Source organism: Lagopus muta, chromosome 14 (genome assembly GCF_023343835.1).
Source record: "Lagopus muta isolate bLagMut1 chromosome 14, bLagMut1 primary, whole genome shotgun sequence".
NCBI classification, from domain to species: domain Eukaryota; kingdom Metazoa; phylum Chordata; class Aves; order Galliformes; family Phasianidae; genus Lagopus; species Lagopus muta.
Window position 1 is genome coordinate 1,406,399 of NC_064446.1, and position 13,222 is coordinate 1,419,620.

The 13,222-nt window shown below is 49.2% G+C and overlaps 1 protein-coding gene across 1 annotated transcript; it reads left to right on the top strand.

The window, feature by feature from the left end:
• Positions 1–2,879: 2,879 nt before the first annotated feature.
• Positions 2,880–6,802, top strand: LOC125700247 (protocadherin beta-4-like). The gene has a single exon (XM_048960672.1). The coding sequence runs from the start codon at positions 2,895–2,897 to the stop codon at positions 5,328–5,330; it is 2,436 nt and encodes an 811-aa protein (XP_048816629.1). The 5' UTR covers positions 2,880–2,894; the 3' UTR covers positions 5,331–6,802.
• Positions 6,803–13,222: the final 6,420 nt, after the last annotated feature.

Below are 13,222 nucleotides of genomic sequence, written 5' to 3' on the forward strand. Positions count from 1 at the left end.
CAGTAGTCCGGGGGTGCCTCCCCAGTGCTGAGCACAGAGGGATGATCACCTCCCTGCTCCTGCTGGCCACACTGTTTCTAATGCAGGCCTGGATGGCGTTGGCCCTCTTGGCCCCCTGGGCACACTGTGGGGTCATGTTCAGCCGAGCATCAACCAACACGCCCAGGTCCCTTTCCTCTTCACAGTCATGCAGCCTGTCAGCACTAAGCCTAAACCACTGAACCCCAGGCACCTGTACAGGCTGGGAGGAGTGGTCCTTGAGAGCAGCTCGGCAGAAAAGGACCTGGGGGTCCTGATGGACGAGAGACTGAATATGAGCCAGCAGTGCGCTCTGGCAGCTCGAAAGGCAAATGGGATCCTGGGCTCCATCAGGAGAGGGGTGGCCAGCAGGGACAGGGAGGTGATTGTCCCTCTCTACTCGGCTCTTGTGAGGCCCCACCTGGAGTACTGTGTCCAGGTGTGGAGCCCTCAGTACAAGAAAGACATTGAGATTGTGGAAAGGGTCCAGAGGAGGGCGACTAAGATGATCAGGGGGCTGGAGCACCTCCCCTATGAGGACAGGCTGAGGGAGTTGGGCTTGTTCAGCCTGGAGAAGAGAAGGCTGCGGGGTGACCTCATTGCAGCCTATCAATACCTGAAGGGAACCTACACCCAGGAGGGGAGTAAACTCTTCAAAAGGGCTGACAACAGCAGGACTAGGGGAAATGGTTTTAAGTTGAAGGAAGGAAGATTTAGGTTGGATGTTAGGGGGAAGTTCTTTACTAGGAGAGTGGTTAGGCCCTGGAACGGGCTGCCCAGGGAGGTTGTGGATGCCCCGTCCTTGGACGTGTTTAAGGCCAGGTTGGACGGGGTCCTGGGCAACCTGATCTGAATGTGTATGTTTGGTGGCCCTGCTAGGCAGGGGGGTTGGAACTACATGATCCTTGGGGTCCCTTCCAACCCGGGTGATTCTGTGATTCTGTGATTCTGTGAACAGGAAGAATCTGTGCTCTTGTACCCACCAGATTATAGTGATATACTGTGATTCTGTGATTCACTGCATGTGGTTATTGGGGCCAAAGTGCAGGACCCTGCACTTGGTCTTGTTGAACCTCATCCCATTCATCTCATCCCAGCATTCCAGCTAATCAAGATCCCTCTGAAGGGCCTCCCTACCCTCAGGCAGATCAACACCACCCCCCAGCTTATTGTCATCTGCAAACTTTTTGAGTGTGCACTCAATGCCCCTCTTCTAGGTCATCAATTAAGATATTAAACAAGATGGGCTGACCTCTGGGGGAAGCCACTTGTAATGGGTCACCAGCTGGTCTTTGCTCCATTAATTAGTACTGATGGGCACAGTCCTCTAGCCAGTTCCTTACCCAAAGAAAGGTATGCCTGTCCAGGTCACAGGCAGCCAGTTTCCCCAGAAGAAGCCTGTGAGGGACTGTGTCAAAGGCTTTGCTGAAGTCTAGGTAGCGTACAACAACAGCCTTCCTACCTACATCTACCAGTCTGATCATGCAGTCATAGAAGGAGATGAGGTTGGTCAAGCACAACCTGCGTTTCATGAACCGGTGCTGGCTGGGCCTGATCCCCTGGATGCCTCACATGTGCTGTGTGATCTCACCCAAGATGATTTGCTCCATAACTTTCTCTGGTACTGTGGTCAGGCTGACAGGCCTGTAGTTCCCTGGATCCTCCTTACGGCCCTTCTGGTAGATGGGAGTCACATCAGCAAGCCTCCAGTCCTCTGGGAGCTCTCCAGACAACCAGGAATGCTGGAAGATGGCAGAGAGTGACTCAGCAATCACCTCCACCAGCTCCCTCAGCATTTTAGGATGGAGTCCATCTGGCCCCATGGACTTGTGACAGTCCAGATGGAGGAGCAACTCTCTCACTCTCTCTGCCTGAATCACTGGGGGTGTCTGTAGCATCCCAGACTTCCAGATCAGGCCATAAAGTATGGATAGCTGATAACAGATAACTGGTCTGCCTATTAAAGGCAGATGTAAAGAAGGCCTTGAGGACCTCTGCCTTCTCCTTATCCTCAGATAAAGAAGTTCAGTGTGTTTGGATGGATTGTAACGCAAATCCAGGAATTGTCTTGAAGAACGTTCTGTGCAAATGGAACAGTGACAGAAGTGTAAAAGTAGCCCTCACTTTAGTGCCATCCCCTTTATTCTTTTTTACTGAGGATTCTCAGTGAGAGTGAAGAGCAGCGGTGACAATATGGTCTGCAGAGTCTGCAGTCTTAGAAGAGGCTGCATGAATTTTCATTTGATTCATTATCATTTTTCTGCATGGATTGTGATGGAGCACTGTCTGATGTGTTCCCCATGAAATATCCTGTTCTCCAAACACAGCAAGCGATTGCCACGCCGCGTGTGGAAATGTAGAATTAAAAGTGCAATGGCATGGAATATTTGGAAAGAGACGCTGCGTTGCGCTGCGTGTGGCGGCGAGAGGGCGCGGGCAGGAGCGCGTCCCGTCCCCGGAGCAGTCCCGCCGCGGGCCGCAGGGTGGTGCTCGTGGCCAAGGCGGCGCCGAGCGGCTGCGGGCGGGGCGGGGAGAAGGAGAGGATGAGCCGAGCGCGGCGCAGCGCAGCGCATCCGGGAGGAGGCGGCGGAGAGCGGCGGCGGAGAGCGGCGGCGGAGAGCGGCGGCGGAGAGCGGCGGCGGAGAGCGGCGGAGAGCTGTTGTCCGTGCTGCCGTGAGGTGCGTGTGTGCCGCCGCTGCGCTGTGACGATCGCGCTCCGTGTTCCGGGCTCGGTCGTTACTCGGCGAGAGGCGGCGAGAGAGCCGAGCGGGGAGAGAGACCCACCGTCCTTCCCGCCGCGCCGCGCCGCTGCCGGGCGCCGCTTCCCGCTGCGGAGCGCGCTTCCCGGCCGGCCGGATTGTGTCCGGCGGCCCGGCATGGCGGCTGCGAGGCAAGTGCTGTGTGTGTGGGCTTTGCTGGGCGTGGCGCGCGTTCGCTGCGAGCCCATCCGCTACTCCGTGGCCGAGGAGGGCGAGAGCGGCTCTCCGGTGGGCGACGTGGCGGAGGACGCGGGGCTGGCCCCGGCGCAGCTCTCGGCTCGCCGGGCGCGCATCGCCTCGCCGGCCGGCCGGCAGCACTTTCGCTTAGAGCGCGGCAGCGGCCGCCTCGTAGTCGCCGAGCGCCTCGATCGGGAGGAGATGTGCGGACGCTCCCGCACCTGCACGCTCGCCTTCGAGCTGCTGCTCGCCGACCCGCTGCAGTTCTTTCCCATTGAGGTGTCCGTGGAGGACATCAATGACCACTCGCCGGTCTTCCCTGACGAACGGGTGACCTTTAAGATTCTGGAAACCAGCGAACCGGGCTCCCGTTTCCCTGTGGCAGCAGCTCAGGACCTGGACATTGGCAGCAATGACATCCAGGTTTACAGCATCGTTCCTGAGAACGAGTTCTTCACTGTCTCCTATCAGAATCAAAGTGAGAGCGAGATGCATGTCGACCTTGTTTTGCAAAAGCCTCTGGACAGAGAGGAGCAGCCAGAGATGGATTTCACTCTCGTTGCCACGGATGGGGGCTCTGCACCGAGGAGTGGAACCACCCAAATCCACATCATAGTTCTGGACGTAAACGACAATTCTCCCATCTTCACACAGAAGGTGTTCAGTGGGCATGTTTTGGAAAATGCTCCAAAGGGTTTTGTGGTTCTCAGAGTGGTGGCAAATGATGCTGATGATGGAATAAATGGTGACATTACATATGAATTTTCACAACCAGGTGGACAGACGTATTCAGATTTTACAGTTGACCCCAGGAGTGGTGAAATTCGAGTCACGAGAAGTCTGGATTTTGAGACTGCGCAGAAATATGAATTCAGTTTGAGGGCCGTGGATGGAGGGGGCCTTTCAGCAATGTGCAAGGTAGTGGTGGAGGTGATGGATGTGAATGACAACGCACCAGAGATCGTGGTCAGTTCCTTCAGCAGCCCGATCCCTGAGAATGCAGCACCCGGGACAGTGGTCGCACTCTTCTCTGTCACCGACAAGGATTCCGGTGTGAATGGGGAGATCAGCTGTGCCCTGGCAGAACAGCTGTCCTTCTCCTTGCGGCCAGCGTTTAGGAACTACTACGAGCTGGTGACCGTGAGCGCGTTGGACCGGGAGCAAACGGCACGTTACACGGTGGTTGTCACGGCCGCAGATGCAGGGTCTCCTCGTCTGAGCAGCAGCCACACGTTCACCGTGGACATCTGGGACGTGAATGACAACGCGCCCGTCTTCAACCAGACGTCGTACACCATGTACGTGCACGAGAACAACGTCCCCGCGCTGCTGGTCGGGGCCGTGCAGGCAAGGGACGCGGACGCGGGAGCCAACGGCAAGGTGAGCTATTCGCTGGTGGCGGCCGATCCGCCCGAACGAGAGCCGTGCTCGTGCGTGTCCGTGAACTCCGAGAGCGGAGCCGTGTTCGTGCTGCGGCCGCTGGACTACGAGCAGCTGAGGCAGCTGGAGGTGGTGGTGAGCGCTGCGGACGCGGGGTCCCCTCCCCTGAGCAGCAGCGTCGTCGTCCGCCTGCTGGTGGTGGACGAGAACGACAACGCGCCGCTGGTGCTGCACCCCAGCGCGCAGGACGGCGGCCGTGCTTGGAGCGAGCCGGTGCCCGCGTGGGCCGAAGCGGGGGACCTGGTGAGCAAAGTGGTGGCCGTGGACGCCGACTCGGGGCAGAACTCGTGGCTTTCGTACGGGCTGCTGAGGGCCACGGAGCCGGGGCTGTTTGCCGTGGGCGCGCAAAGCGGGGAGGTGCGGCTGAGGAGGCCGCCGACGGAGAGGGACGCGGCGAAGCAGCAGCTGGTCGTGCTGGTGCGGGACAACGGGCGGCCGCCGCTGTCGGCCACCGCGGCGCTCAGCGTGCTCCTCCTGCACGGCTCCCGGGACGCCGAGCTGCCGCAGCAGAGCCCCGCCGCGCACGACGACGACGGCTCCCTCACCGCCTCCTTGATCGTCGCCTTGGTCTTGGTCTCGCTCCTGTTCCTGGTGTCGGCGGCGGCCTTTGCGGCGTGCAAGGCGTGCAAGAGCAAGGAGCCGAGTAGCGGGCACGTGCTGTACGGCCCCAGCGGCGTGCAGAGCTGCGTGGCTGATGGGGCCGCTGCCGGGACCCTGCCCCACGCCTATTGCTACGAGCTCAGCCTCAGCACGGGCTCGGGCAACAGCGAGTTCCAGTTCCTCAAGCCCGTGCTGCCCAGCCTGCCGGCGCAGCGCTGCAGCCCGGGGGTGGCCGGCGACGATGCCGAGCATTTCCCTGCTGTCCCTGTCCCCGTGGGGGATGCTGATGTCGAGAGCCCCGGCATGCAGTCTGTGGGACAGTTTCACGGCTTTTAATTAGCACTGGGTCTGCGCTTCCAGCTGATCCATGGCTTGTTGATAGTAATAAATCTAATTTGATTGTTAACTCTATTTCCCTGGGATTAGCTCCGCAATTGTAGTTTGCATCCCATTTCACAAGAATGTTATCTGTTCACTCTGCTCCCCTGAAATTACGACCACAACATCATATAACTCTGGACACCCTTCACACCCAATCTGTGGGACAGCTTTCTGGGTTGTTCTTTAATTAGCATCTTATCTGTACATGCAGAGGTTTGATGACTTGTGGTTCATTGTGATCTGTGCTGTGATACCTCATTATATTTTCTCCAGAGTCAATGTACATTTTCTCTCAGAATGTCACCACCACACTCTTTGAGAACGCTTTTTTACTCTCCTCTTCAATATAAAATCATTAAACGATATCTAATAATTTTTCTCTCTTGTAAGCAGACATATTTTCCATCTGTTTTGTGACCTTTTCTGATATGCTTCTGAAATGTGTTTATTTCCTTGTTATCCCACTAATGTCTTGACCCATTTGCTGCTGTATGAAGCTACAGACCTCACAATTTCTTACTCAGTTCTGGAACAAAACTGTGAGACTGGGCACATAAATCCTCTGCTCTGGACAATGCAGCATAGCCTACCTGCCATGTCAGCTGGGCAAGGAAGCTGTGAAGTTTGTGTTACATTGCAGTGTATTACTGTCTTTCTTTGCTGGATTACAGATCTCTTTCTCTCTGAGATTTGTAGTTTGCCTTCAATGTCTTCCCATGTAACAGTTTTTTCTACATGAATTGCACTAAGGCTTCCCAAGAAGTTGCTCTCATCCACACATTATGATATGAGCTCTTGCATATTAACTATCAAAATGGGTCGTTTCTCTGAGTCCAACATTTCTCTAAGGGAGAGTTAAAAACTGCACAAAAAGTCTATAAAAGGTGTCTATAGAAGGTGGATGATGTGTCTCCCTTGGGTTGCCTCATACTATAGCAGCGCTGATAATGTTGGGATGAGCCTTACTCAACTGTGCAAATATGTATATTGTGTTTGGATGCATTCTAGGACAAGTCCACGAGTTGCCTCATAGGGCACGGAAGTCACTACCAAGATGAATGTGTGCAACCAAGGCCCTTCCTCTTTGGCCTTCATTCCTGTTTGCTGAGGCTTCTCTATGTGAAAATCTACTATGATATGATTTTCCAGGTTTTTCTTACAACTCTAGCATTCTCTCAGTTTTTTTCCCCCTTTTTCTTTTACAAACTCAGTTTTAACTGTCTTATCTATTCCCTTTAAGAAGTACTGTCACCCTACATATAATAATTGATTATTGGGATGATATGTGGTACAGCACTAACTATTTGGAAACTCTCATTGCCGTGTTGAGCTGAAGTTATAAACTGTGTATTTGTAAATCAAGATGATCCTGTCTGTAATACTGAAATAAAAAAACACCCGAGTGCCATTCTTTCAATAAAAGTTGTTGTGGGTAAAGACTCTCCAGTGTTGTTCTATTAGGTTTATGGAATATACCATGCCACCTGGATACATATAGATCTGTGAGTCCCAATAAGATTCGTGGCAGGGTACTGAAAGAGCTGGCTGATGTCATCATGAGATACCCCTCAATTTTTTATATGTCTTGGGAATCAGGAGAGGTTCCAGTTGACTGCATGTTGGCAGTCATTGCCACTGAGAGAAAAATGGAAGACATTGACAATTACAGGCCTGTCAGTCTCATTTTGGTACCTGTCAAAATTAAAGAGGAGATTTTGCTGGGAGTTACTGAAAAGCACTTGAAAGTCCATGCAGTCATTGGTCACAGCCAACATGGGTTCATAAAGGGAAAGTTCTATTCAATGTGCTTAATCTCTTCTGAAAAGATTTCCCACCTAGCTGACCAAGGAAAACCAGCTGATGTAATCATTTGGGATTTCAGCAAAGCTTTCAAGACCATTTTTCACAGTATCTTCCTATACAGATTCTCCAGCATGTGGCTAGATAAAAACATAATACAGCAGGTGAGCAATTGGTTGATGAATAAGACTCAAAGTGTTGTGGTAAATTGACTTCCATCAAGCTGATGACCAGTCACTACTGCAGTTCCACAGGGCTCCATTTCAGGGCCAGTTCTCTTTAATATTTTCATCAGTGACCTGGACTTAAGCCTTGACAGTATGGTAAGTAAGTTTGGGGATGATATCAAACTGGGAGGAGATGTTCATTCTTTCAAGGTTAGAGAGACTTTGCAGAGAGATCTTGAAAATTTGGAGGGTTGGACAACAACCAACCACATGCAGTTTAACAAGAGCAAGTTGCTTGATTCTGCACATGGGACAGAGAAGTCATGGATATATGTTCAGATGGGGAGAGGAGAGGTTGGAGAGCAGCTGGCAGAAAGGGAGCTTGGGTTCCAGCTGGCAACAAATTGAATCTGCATCATAATATACTCCAACAGTCAAAAGGGCCATCCATGCTCCGGGGTGGATCAGACCCAGCACTGCCAACCATGTGAGGGAAGATATTGTCCTGCTCTGCCCTGCCTGCTGTGGCCTCATCTCAAGCACTGGGTGCAGTTCCAGGCAGCACAATTTAAGGACATAAAACTACTAGAGATAATCCTATGAAGATAGTGAAGGATCAGGAAAGTTGGACATATGAGGAGCAGCTGACATCCCATGATTTGTTCAGCCTAGAGAAGAGGAAACTTGCAACGAAGGCAGGAAATGGGCATGGCTGGATTCGCTGGTCAAACTGATGGATAAAAATGAAATGCACAAGCAGCAGAAACAGAGATGTGAGGCCTGGGAATAATATAGAGGTACCATCCAGACATGCAGAGATGGGATCAGGTAAGCAAAGGAACCTAAACTTGGTAAGAGATGTGAAAGTTAACAAGAAGAGATTCTGAGGTGCATCGATCAGAAGAGAAAGGCCAAGAGAAGTGTAACCTCTCTGATAAATGAGAAGATTTTCTTTGGACCTTGACTGTAGTTTTATCTTATCTAACTGAGGGAGTTCGTGAATTCTCCTTCCCTTCATGAATGGAACATGACAACAAATCTATACGATGTGCATCCTGATGGCTGATGTATTTGCTAAGCCACTCTCATCATATTTGAAAAGTCATGGCTGTCAAGTGAGTTCCCCAGAGACTGGAAAAATGGAAACGTCACTCCCACTTTAAAAAATGGTAGAAAGGAATACTTGAGGAACTACTGCATGGTGAGCCATATTTCTGTGCCTATGAAGATATGCAGATCCTCCTGGAAGCTAGGTTAAAGTACATGAAAGAGAATGAAGTGACATAAGACAGCCAGCACAGCTTCACCAAGCCCAGATCTTGCCTGCCCAATCTGGTGGCCTTCTACAATGAAACGACAGCATAGACATAAGAAGAGTAACTGGTATCATCTACCTGGACTTGTGCAAGGCCTTTGACATGTTCCCACCCCACATCCTTATCTCTACATTGGAGAGAGAAGAATTGGAAGGGTGGACTATTCAGAGGATAAGGAATCAGTTGGATGGTCACAGCCATAGGACTATGGTAAGTGGTCTGTGTCCAGGTGGAGACCAGTGATGAGTGGTATCCCTGGGCATGGATTCATCTTGGGACTAGAGCAACTTCAGCATCTTTATCAACAAGCTAGACAGTGAGAATGAGTGCACCTCCAGCAAGCCTGCATATAACACTAAGCTGAGTGGTGTGACTGGTATGACAGAAAGAAGGGATACCATCTAATGGACTAAGCTGGAGAAGTGAGCCTATATGAATTGAATGAAGTTCAACAAATGCAATGCAAGGGTCAGGGCAATCCCAGATATATGTACAGACTGGGAGAAGGATTCCTTGGGAGCAGCCCCATGAAGATTGCATTTGGGGGTTCTGGTGAATGAAAAGCTTGACACAAGCCAGCAGTGTGCGCTTGAAGCCCAGAAGGCCAGCAGTGTCCTGGGCTGTATCAAAAGAAGGATAGCCAACAATATGAGGCAGATAATTGTCCCCCTTTGTTCTTCCTTCATGAGGAACCTGGAATACTGTGTGCAGGTCTGCAGCCCTCAGCACAACAGAGGAACTGTTGGAGTTAGAACAGACAAGGCCAGAAAGATGATCAAGGGACTGGAGCACCTCTTCTATGAAGAAAGGTTGAAGCAGCTGGGCTCACTCACCTGGAGAAGGCTCTGAGGAGACCTCATTGCAATCTTCTACTACTTAAAGGGAGCTTATAAATAGGCAGTAGAGGGATTTTTAGATGGTCTGATAATGATAGGACAAGGGAGGACAGTTTAAAGCTAAAAGAAAAGGGATTTAGATTAGATGCTGAGAGGAAATTTTTTACCTTGAGGGTAGTGAGGCACTAGCACAGGGTGCCCATAGCTGTGGATACCCCATCCCTAGAGGCATTCAAATTCAAGGTGGATATGACCCTGGGCAGCCTGAGTGGGTGGAAATCTTGCCCACAGCAGGAAGATTGGAACTGAATGGGCTTTAAGGTCCCTTACAATCCAAGCTGTTCTGTGATTCCATGATTCTTTGACTGTGTGATTCTTCAATTCTATGATACTGGGTGTTATGGGAACTGTTGAATCATGGCCTGAACCACTGATTGAGCACCTGGGGAAAGGAGAAGATCAGCCCTGGGAGCACAGGTGAAGGCAATTCAGCTGTGTGACTGGAAGGGTGGAGCCTGGCTGCACCTCTCTTGGATCTCATTGAAGGGCTGACTGCAATAGAGGAAGATCTGTTTTTTGGAGGTCTTTTTCTTATAGAGCTTTCCCCTGCAGATCTGAAATCTTCTGATATGGGTAAGCAATCTTTTTCCCTTCCTTTATGGCATCTTTCTGTTGTGTTGATCTGCCCAATTGCTACACTTAGTTATTGAGGTATTATGACACTTTTATAATAGCATACTATGAAACTGAGGGGAGATCTCGTGGTGGCCTACAGTTTACTCACAAAGGGGATTGGAATGGAAGTCACTGATCTCCTCTGTCTGGTGATAGAAACAGGACCCAAGGGAATGGCATGGAGCTGCATCAGGGGACAATCAAGCTGGGTATAAGGCAAAGGTCTTCACCAGAGGATGGCTGGTCACTGTTGGTCTTCAGGGCAGTGGTGATGTCACCAAGCCTGTCACAGTTCAATAAACATTTGGACAATGCATTCAGAAATATGGTTTGAAATGTGGCTGGTCTTGTGTAGAGCCAGGACTTGAAATCAATGATCCTTATGGGTCCCTTCCAAATATGGACTTCCTCATTCTGTAAAAATTCTATAGAGGATCCAGGGTTTTTAAAAGGCTAGAAGGCTTTTCCTCATCTGGTTCCTTGATTGGGGTAAAAATGGGCAAGCACATTTGCTCAGGAGATGTTGCCTACAGTACATAAAAGAAAATAAGGGGAGCAGTGATCTGCTGGCAGCTCTCTGGGGGCATTATGATCCTTGAGCATAAAAGATGACAGGACAGGGCCTGGAGAGTGGTGATGAGTTGTGTGAAGTCTAGTTGGGGTACACCCAAACCCACCTCCAAGGGGTCAGTACTCGTTTTAGTTCTGCTTAACATCCTAATTAAGGATTAAATGATGGAGTGCAGGCATTTACAAGCTTGCAAATGACACAACCAGGAGGAGTGGGTACAGCAGAGGGTCATATTGCCTCCCAGAGTGACTTGGACAAGCTGGAGGAATGGGAAGGATGGTTATGGAATTCAACAAGGAGGGATGAAACGTCCTGCATGTAGGGGCAAACATGCACTAGAAAAACAGCTTAGTGGAAGAGGCTACAAGAATCCCCCCGTGGACAATTAGTTCAATGTAATTCAGTAGTGTGCCCTTTCCACAACCTAGTTAACAGAGTCCTGTGTTGCATTAGACAAAGCACTGCCAGCAGGTTGAGGGAGGTAATCCTTCCCTCTGCTCACCATTATTGAGGCCACATCTGTGTCCGTTTCATTACTCCCCAGTAAAAGAGGGTCATACTGCAGGACATCCTATCATAGAAATAAACACCAGGAAGAATGGTGTAAAGAAGATGGTCCTGTGTTGTTCAGTGACAGTACAAGAGGAAATACAATCTGAAACAAATGAGGGAACCCTAATATAGCTTAAGTGAAAAGAGAAACACAGCTGGGGTCTGCTTGGCATGTTGCATGTGGTCAAAGTCCTTCTGGAAGATAGGACTCTTAGGGTTCCAAACGTTTCCAGTGAAATGAGGTTATCCACGCTAATTTCTTCCTATTATTCCCACTCTATTCAGTGGTAGTGTGGATGGCAGCTCACAGTATGAGTGCTTCCCTCACTGGCATCGCAATAAACCATCAGTGCCTGCTGTAAAACAGCTGGTTCTCAATCTCACTAAGCTGAATTTCAAGGTGCATGAGGCATCTGAGAAATAAATGTTTTGAAGCAGTTTTTGTCCTCTAAAATTGGCAGCCCCTGATGGAGACCAGCTCAAGACGCCTGGGACAGACGGGCTTAAGGCTCTGGTGGCGCAAAAGCAAAGTTTATTGTTGTTACAGGGTTTTTCTATCTTTTAGCTACAGGAGTATACAATACTTAAATCAAATAACATTCATGTGGCTGACAGCAATACGTCATTATTTAATTAGCTCTTTCGTGGATTATGGTCAGTACAGTGATCAAAAGGCATTCTCTCCACAGAACATGTTCTGCTCTTGGTCACGGAATGAAGAAGCTGTAGCTTATGCTTGCTAGTTTCACATGGCAGTCCTTCCCTTTCAGGAGGGGCCGCGTGTTCCCAGTTTGACCCTTTCAGGCCAGCCAGGTCTGTTTTGCTTAACAGTCTTCCTCATTCCACCCTTTTCTATTTTATTAGACCAGGGGTGGTGGTGGTTTGTTTTTTGTGTTTTCCATTTCCAATTTTTTAAGATTTATACGCAAATTTTGGAGTCTATTTGTTATCATTTTCATCAAGCATGGACAAGCAAGAATTCCTATTATTATCATTATGGCAATGACTATCAGCCCATAAATTCCATTTCTAAATGATTTGAAGGACGGAAATGCAGATTTTAGAGCGCTTATAAATGTAGTAGTTTGAGTTGCTACTGAAAGATCTATATGGTGCGATTGTATCATATCGCGAATGTGCTGTCTCAATTCCCTAAGATCTAATGATGTGTTCGCATTATTCCATATGCCTTGAAGATGATCTTGTATTTTTTTCCAAGAGAATTTGGTATTATTGTATTCAACAGGAGTCACACAGATAGCTCGGTATTCTGCATGACACGAGAGAGATTCACGAGTAGCTATAATTTGTAACTGTCTTCCCAGGATGCCTACTGTATCCTTTAAGGAATTGAGACGCAGTTCAATCTTTTCATCCCAAGTAGCTTGATTTTGTAAAGCTTTAGATACATTAATTGATAATTCATTAACATAAGCTGCTGTCTGAATACTAGTTGTTAAAGAAATAGAAGCTACTGTAGTTACTGCTATGGCAGCAATGAGCGCAGCTATTCCGGCTATTATTAATCCGACCATTCGCTTAGATCTCTCTATTAATTGCAAAGAAGTTTCTTGGAGAATTTCCATTCCCTTGTCAGCATACCAATAATGTGTCAAATTTACAGGAAGATAGACATAATCGGGTTGCTTTACTAACAAGAAGGAACTACTGCTACTATTCAGACAATTAGAGATTACACAATCGGTACAACTCACTATGCTATTCACAATATTTAGTGGTCTGCTTAAAAAGGCATAAGGTTCTGGAACACAAGCTTGCATATAAAACTCAGTTGTATAGCTCTCTGCAGTCATTGCCCATTTATTATTTATTTGAATCCAAGTCAAGTTTAATCATTTTGCTTTGATTTTTTCCATGGCTGCGACTGCTTTTCATAAATTAGAATAGAACGTATGATTGTTTTTTGTCC